Source organism: Venturia canescens, chromosome 2, assembly GCF_019457755.1.
Source record: "Venturia canescens isolate UGA chromosome 2, ASM1945775v1, whole genome shotgun sequence".
Lineage (NCBI taxonomy): Eukaryota > Metazoa > Arthropoda > Insecta > Hymenoptera > Ichneumonidae > Venturia > Venturia canescens.
The window spans coordinates 11143940-11152464 of record NC_057422.1 but is presented as its reverse complement, the minus strand read 5'-3'; the positions used below and the strand labels follow the sequence as shown (position 1 = coordinate 11152464).

Below are 8525 nucleotides of genomic sequence, written 5' to 3'. Positions count from 1 at the left end.
GGGCGTGGGTGATGGTTGCGAGTGCGCCGCGTTGCTCATCGCGCGCGCCCGTGTATATGTGCTGCCGGGGGTACGTGCCTGAACGTTGTGGCGCCCTAGCCACTGCTACTACCGTCGCTGTCTCTCTCCTTCTCTCATTCTCTCATTCTCTTCCTTTTGGTTCCTCTCGGTCTCGCTCTCGCGCCCTTTTAGAGTGGGGGTAAAAGCGATTGGTGGACGCTGCGTCGAGTTAGAGCTTGTCGAGATCTGCCGTCAGTCGTGCGGTGGCCTCCGTTCGCAGCTGGTTCATAGGCGCCGAGCTCCAGCGTACGCGGGAGAGCCCCGTTAAACTTTTACATTTTCACGGGATACAAGTTCCAGCTCCGGGTTCGCTTTCCTCAAGATACACTATTATTTCGGGGTTATTCTTATTCGAATAGGAAAAGTATTTTGCGGCTCATTTCCGTGGATTATTTGGGGTCGATTGCGATTAATGAGCGTAAACAATTGCTACTTTGCCGGCATCTGTCCACGATCTTGTGAGGATTTAAGTTTTTCGGCATATTTGTTTAGTTGATTGGAAAGTGCTTGGCAGGATCGATCCGAATGATCGCAGTGTGACCGCTTACTCGCGGGTGGAAAACAGACGACGAACCTTCCGGGGTTTCGAGACGTTTGCGGTGTTGTAAAAATCGTGCTTTGCCGGTATGAAATTAAACCCGGACGGAAAAGCATGAAAGTGAACGGTTGCAAGGATTGGGATTACGAAATGATTGTATACTTGAAATGTCGAATGGTTATCGTGAAGAAGACGCCGTAATTAGAACGTAGTTTGAAGTCGCGGGCCACCTCACCAACCTTGTAATTTCCGGAAGTCACAGAGCTTTTCACTGTCGTTGATAACCTCCTTCATCAGCCATACCTCGTCATCCGCTTGAGGAATCCCGAGGATGATTAATGGAAGGGGCAGCTCGGAGGATGATCTAATTCTTGAAAAAAACCGGATGAATTTTCAATTAAGGTGAAAACCGAAGGCGGCTAATTCTGCCTGGAAAGGAAGAGACGAAGGACACAGCAATTTTACAGTGTTCAAACGCTTGACATTTCGAAAAGGATCCTCCGTCACCATCAGCCTTACAGAAAAACCCTTTCGACTCATTTCACGACATCCTGATGGAGTCATGTTGAAAGTGTCTCCTGCACAGTAAAAAAATCAGAGAAGTAATCAATTTAACAGAAAAAGGATTTCAAAGAAGAGTGAACGAGTGAGAGCCGCTTCGTGATGTTTGTTTATACTCGTTTCCTTCTCGTTATAAGCGATGTGGAACGATCATCTAATCGAATTGTACAGTCAGTTGCGAGAATTGCAGCTTAAAAGCAGTTCCTGCATCGGCAATCGAATTAGCGAATCGAGAAATGAACTGGAGATACGAGTCCGCGTGGAAAAATGTCATCTCAACTGAATAAAGACTTTTATAAATCGAAAGAACGCAATATGGTGGTCAGCCGGAGCAGCGGCAGTTCAATGGCGTCTAATCGAAGATGCCTTATGGCCGGTTCGGGACTTGCAATAATCTACGTTATCTTCCAGATAGGCCACGTGCTCGCAGTAACGAGTGCACCCCCGTCACGATTCGATGTACCGGAACATTGTTACTGGGAACCCGATCACGAAGGCGCCCTTACTTGTGTTTACCGATTTAATGGAAACGAGCCATTACGCACGAACTTCTCGCTGATAACCAGCGAATACGTGACTTCGATGAATATTATTTGTGAGGACTGGAGCGTAGAAGGCACACCGGTAAACGTAGAGGACTTTCTTCACTTGTGGAGACTTCGAGATCTGCGATTAACCGGCTGCAAATTCACTCGTTGGCCAGCAAAAATACTAAACGGTTTTCGGGATCTACGAAATTTGACTATAAGAAGTCTCAACGGAAGAAAAACGAAATTTAGTCTCGAGTTGGAAAAAGGGGCGTTCGAAATGAACCCTCAGATTGAGAAAATTGATTTATCTGCCAACAATATATGGCAGATACCAGAATATTTATTTTGTCCGCTGAGCAATCTTTTGACTCTAAACATCTCATTCAACATGCTCAAAGACGTTACGGAGTTGGGTTTTAGCGATCAACATACCGGCACGTCGGTTCAGCCAAAACGTGATCAAGAATCCACTCCGGCGTCAACATCCTGTTCCCTCGATCTTCAGATCCTGGATTTATCCAACAATCAAATATCGGTGATACCATCACACGGATTTTCGGCTCTGAGACGTCTCAAGAGTCTGAATTTATCGGGCAACGCAGTCTCTATGCTAGACGATACGGCTCTGCGAGGTCTCAGATCTTTGGAAATATTCGATTTATCTTCGAACCGCATCGTAGCATTGCCTGCCGGTCTTTTCAAAGATGCAACCAACAGCCTCAAAGAGCTTCGACTGCAGAACAATTCCATCTCCGCGCTAGCACCCGGTCTAGTGGTTGACATGCACCAGCTGGTAACCCTTGATCTTTCCCGTAACATGCTCACGAGTTCGTGGTTCAACGCTACCACATTCAGAGGACTCATTCGTCTCGTACTGCTCAATTTGTCACACAATAAGATAGCCAAATTAGATCCTGCACTCTTCAAAGATCTATACACCCTGCAGATATTGAATCTTCAGCACAACGAAATTGAAACGATACCAGCGGATACATTTTCTCCAATGAGCAATCTTCATACCCTCGAAGTAGCGCACAATCGTCTCGCTTATCTAGACGCATATTCATTGAATGGTTTGTTTGCTCTCTCCCTGCTTTCTATGGATTCTAATCTACTGGAAGGTATACATTCAGACGCGTTTAGAAATTGCTCGAGTATGCAAGATCTCAATTTGTCTGGTAATAATCTTGACAGTATTCCAGTCGCTCTGAAAGACATGAGGATGTTGAGAACCCTCGATCTCGGTGAGAATCAAATAAAAAGTCTGGATAAGCCTGGCTTTCATGGGATGTCAAGTCTGTACGGTTTGCGAATGATTGGCAATGAGGTCACAAACGTGACGCGGGAGGCTCTTGCCGAGCTGCCGGCTCTACAGATATTGAACCTTGCCAGAAACAAAATCGAATACGTTGAGACAGCGGCATTTTCCAGCAACCCAGCACTTCAGGCGATACGTCTGGACGCAAATTATCTTCAGGATATTTCGGGAATATTTGCAAACGCACCGGGTTTATTGTGGTTGAACATGTCCGATAACATGATCGGACATTTCAACTACTCATTTCTTCCTGAACGTCTTCAATGGATGGACCTCCATAAAAATATGATTATGGATCTGGGAAACACGCCGCACGCTTTCCGGCTGCAAACGCTCGACATGTCGTTCAACAGGCTAACGAGGATACATCCGAAATCGATTCCAGACTCGATAGAGCTACTATTCGTCAATGACAACATGATTCACACCGTTGAACCGCAAACGTTTTACGAAAAGGAGAATCTCACACGAGTCGATCTTTACGCCAATCAGATAGTGAAGATGGATCTATCGGCGTTTCAGCTTGCACCCGTTGCCGAGAATCGACCATTGCCTGAGTTTTACATCGGTGGGAATCCTTTCATCTGCGACTGTACGACCGAGTGGCTCCAACGCATAAATTCACTGCCATTGAGGCAGCATCCCCGAGTGATGGATCTCGAGACTGTTTATTGTCATCTGCCTTACGACAGGCACAGATCATTCATACCGCTCCTCGAGGCAAAACCATCGCAGTTCCTCTGCACCTACAAGGCCCATTGTTTCGCTCTCTGTCATTGTTGTGACTTCGACGCTTGCGACTGTGAAATGACCTGTCCGCAGAATTGCACGTGCTACCACGATCAATCGTGGTCGGCCAACGTGGTCGATTGTTCGAGCTCGAATTACAAGAGCCTTCCGGGCCGCTTGCCCATGGACGCAACGGAGGTATATCTCGATGGTAATAATTTCGGCGAGCTTACATCGCATTCGTTCATCGGGCGCAAGAATCTCGAGGTATTGTACGCCAATGACAGCAACATTGTCGCTATTCACAATCACACATTCAGCGGCCTTAAAAGACTAATTGTCCTTCATCTTGAGAACAATAAGATAAGCTCGCTTAACGGGGCGGAACTTGTTCCACTGGAGAATCTCAAGGAGCTTTATCTCCAGAATAATTTGCTAACTCACATTGACAATGGTACGTTTCTTGGGCTTCGCTACCTGGAGGTTCTCACTTTGGACAACAATCGATTGGGAACCTTCGCCCTTTGGCAGTTGGCCCAGAATCCCTACCTCGTGGATATAAGCTTATCGAATAACCCGTGGAGCTGTGAATGTACGTATTTGGATCAGGTGCGGGACTGGATGACGAAAAACAAGGCGAAAGTGAGCGATTGGAAAAGAGTTACCTGTGCGCTGGGCATGCCAATAACGTTACCAGCGAACGTTTCTGCCATAAATTGTGCGGCATTGACTGGTGCTACCGGCACGGCTATCGCGACTCGTCCTCTCGAGGCTTATCTTCCGCTTTTATTGGCCACCGCGGTGTTATTCTTTGCGATGGTTGCTCTGCTTTGTGGTGCCTTCAGGCATCGTCGTACTTTACGAACATGGGCGGCGAGTAGATGTGGATTGCGGGCGTGTTACAAAACCGCAGCTTTTGAAGATCGAGAGAAACCGTTCGATGCCTACATTTCATATTCGGCTGTTGATGAGAACTTTGTCTCGAGGGTTCTCGTGCCAGGACTCGAGACTTCTTACAGGCTGTGTCTCCACTACCGGGATCTTGGAGCCGGTGCTAATGTTGCGGACGCTGTTGCCGAAGCGGCTGACTCCTCGAGGCGCACCATTCTAATATTATCGCGAAACTTTTTGCACGGTGAATGGGCGCGTTTTGAGTTCAAATCGGCGCTGCGTGAGGCACTCAGAGGGAAAGGCCGCTCGGTCATTCTTCTCCTCGTTGGTGGTGTATGTCCGAAGGACCTTGACAGCGATCTGAGAAAAAGAATCTCGTCCCATACCGTACTCGTTTGGGGCGACAAACTCTTTTGGCAAAAATTGAAATTCGCGATGCCTGAGGTATCGCCTATACCGGTGCTGGATAGACCATTGCCATTACCACCGCCGCCACCGCCACCTCAGCATTTATGGGCATAGGAGGAGCCTACCTTAGGTAATTATCTTCTCATACTAATACTTTTACACTTCATACAATATCGCCTTCTCGCCTTTCACATCTTTGTATCAACCACTTAAAAGTTACACGGGACGTTGCCACGTCTCGGGATCATACGAAACATAATAACTCACATTCAACTGTAGGACGATTCCAAATTCTCATTTTGGAATAAGTGGTTTAAACGTGTGAGCATAGAACGCACGTGCGACAGCGTATATCTGAAGTCACGTGGAAGCAGCTTTCGCTCATTCCGTCTCTTCCATAACGACGCTCCTTTTCTCTCTGGTATATATGTGTACATAGAATTGCTGCACACACGAGTGTAGAATTATTCTAGTCGTGGAAGCACTGAATGCTTCCAACCGGTGAGAATTTTATCGTGGCAAGGAATCGTGAGTGAGAAAATTGTAAGCGTCTATCAGTGTGAAAGAATGTTCTGTCGCCCCGGCTAGAGAGAAGGTGGGATCGTTAACGAGGAAAAATTTATGTTATGGATTATTGCGAAGTTTGGTATCGATAAAATCGATACTTATATATATTGCGTATAGCATCGTGAGCTTGGCGAGGCTTACAATTGTGTTTCTCCACGTGATGCACACTCCGTACGTGTCCTGAGTGAAAGGTGTGCTTCTACGAATATATCTATATGGAGGGCTTGAAAAGAGATGGAATATCCGGATTATAGGTAGTGCCTCTGGCACATCGTACCTACGTGTCGTAAAGCGACTATCTCCAACGTTTTATATGTCACGATCAAGAGATTGCAGGAATTTAGGGGCTCACAAGACGTAAACAATGCTACTGTAATATGATGGAATTGAAAAGTTACGGGGAGTATTGAATTCCCTTAAGGGTTGTAAAATAAACTTATCGAAAATTCAAATGTAGTTAGGCTCGCGTGTGAGCTTGCTCGAAGAAAATGATGTTAAAGTTTGCAACGTTGGAGTCCAACGAAATAATTTTTAAAAACTCTCCAATAATTCCAGTAATTCTCCAATCCTGTAACTTGCCTAATTTGCAATTCGTAGCTTTTCAGTCTACACCAATGATTCGCGAAATAAAAAATTGGTGAATTATAAATGTTATTTTCGTTAATTTCGTTGGGCTCCAACGTTGCAAACTTCAGCGTCATCGAAGAAAATTATTCCTAATAATAATAGTTTTTTTTGCAATTTTGTAAATTTTCGAAATTGAAACGAAACATTTTTCTATACTGTACGAGTTTATTGAATCTACGAGAACCCTGGTATGAAAATTTTACCAATTCACTGTTGTGATTCCCTAAACGATTTCCATTGCAGTTCAGTAATAATAGAACTAGTCGAATTATTGATGTCCGAGCAATGCAGACAAACCTTTTCATTTCTATTTCGATCCGCTTTTGGATGAATAGTTAAAATTGAATGAAAAATACATTTCCCGTGCTCCCGGTTCATTTATATCTCCACCGGTTATTGAACAACGACAAAAAGAACTTTAAAAATAGGGTGGCCATGGCTGATATTAATCCAAAAGACTAAATCTGCAACTCTTGATAGAGCCATGGATAGAAGAGCAATCAAAGAAGAGCGATTCTCGTTACAGGAGAGTTAACAAACATTACTTCAACGCGGTGATCAAGCATAAATCGTGCAGCATTCTTCAACGAAAAACGAACTAAAAGGAGAGAAAGAAAAAAGGGAAAGAGAGGGGGAGAGAAAGAGGAACGTTGCAATAAATTTGCAAAGGATTTTTCTGAGGAAATGCAGTCTCGACAAATTCTCTATCGTCTTTATAGCCAGATATACATATATCGGTAAACATAGTTATTAGATATAGATGTATCTGGACAAAGGGAGAAAAAATATATAGGAAAAGCGTGAGCGTGAAAGTCGTTCCTCGATCGTTTCACCATGGAGGCACTGATTCATATACCAAGGCTTTTTTTTATATCCCCTAGCTTTATTTTATGTGACATGCCAGCGGCGAATGACGAATCGCCACAGTAGGATCAGAGAGAGAGAGAGAGAGAGAGAGGGATGAAGAGAAGGGAGAGGAAACTCACGGAAAGCCGTACAGACGGGTGGAGAATTTCGGTTAGCCGGAAAATGGTGGTTAGAGGGAACCGGCTTCTCGCAACTCTAGTCTCACGAGGGTCTTCATCGGGGACATTTTTTGTCCCTTAACCTTTCGTCCATCTTTTTTTCTCCTTTGCCGACTCGTTCTCGCTCTCCCGCGCTCTCTCCATTTCGCCCTTTCTCTTTTCCTCTCTCTAGTTTTCGCTTTTTCTCACTGCAGAGCGGTCGCTCGCGCCTCTGCAACTTCCATTAACGGCTGAGCTGCCGATAAGCTGCATCGATACGCCCAACGCTCTCTTTTCCATCTCTCCTACTGAATACATAGGTATCACCGAACGCCTCTTTTCCTTTTCACCTCGCCCCTCCTTCTGTCACTGTCCCTATGGGATTACGCAAAAAATACATTTACACGCACAATGCGCTACGAGAGCCTTATTGTCGTGTATGCGAAACGGCATTTTATTTGTCGTTGTCCTGATCCGAGAAAATACCCATTTCGTCGCTCTCGCATGTGCAAATAGCATGAATTGACGTCCTTCCTATTAACGAATAAACGATATGTATTATTGATCCCTGAAACGTGTGTTTGGAAAAAGATTTTTGAATAAACATACATTAATCAATCTCTCCAGTATTAAATACTTCAGAGCAAGTCGGTTACAGCGAAAGCAGAAGTAACAATTTTAAAGGAAAAAAAAACATTCAGGTTGATGTAAAAATATGGTAAAACTCTCCATGGGAAATCATTTTAATCAGCGGAGGTTCAGGAATTATGGAAATTTCCAATCAGATTACGTTCGGTCGATGAAAATGTAGTCGATCGAATCCCATCAATTTTCTATCTACAAAGTCTGTTGTTTTTGGATCTAGTTCGTCCCTGGGCCAGGCTCATCGAGGCAGAAATGCGATAGAGTTAACTTTGCGTGTTTTTTCATTCCAACGATAATGGTTGAGGAATCGCTGATGAATCTTATTACCAATATTGTCTTTTGTCTCTGGTCTCGTAACTAAAGTAGTTTGGCCGAAGATTAATTATGCTAGAAGTTCTCCTGAGTCATAATTAATAGAGTTGCAATTAATCGGGAACGGGAGACGGTAAAGTCGTTTGGATATTATTGGAATGGATCGAATCAAATTGGTGCGCCAGCACCGCAGGAGAATCGATGAAGAGTTAACAGCCACGAGAAGACAGAAAGAGAGAGAGAGAGAAAATAGAAAGGACAGAAAGATCTGATGCTCTAGCGGTCCCTTCGAGTTCGACAGACAATCCTGCCAGTGCTTGCGATTCTCTGGGTGT

General features: G+C 44.7%; 1 protein-coding gene across 1 annotated transcript in view; it reads left to right on the top strand.

Moving 5' to 3' along the window:
• The first annotated feature begins 271 nt into the window (after positions 1–271).
• Positions 272–8525, top strand: part of Toll-6 (Toll-like receptor 6) — a 30911-nt gene continuing 22657 nt past the window's right edge. The window contains exon 1 of the mRNA XM_043411893.1: positions 272–5165. Coding sequence (XP_043267828.1) covers positions 1427–5149 — 3723 coding nt within the window. The 5' untranslated portion in view covers positions 272–1426 and the 3' untranslated portion in view covers positions 5150–5165. The remainder of the gene's footprint in view (positions 5166–8525) is intronic.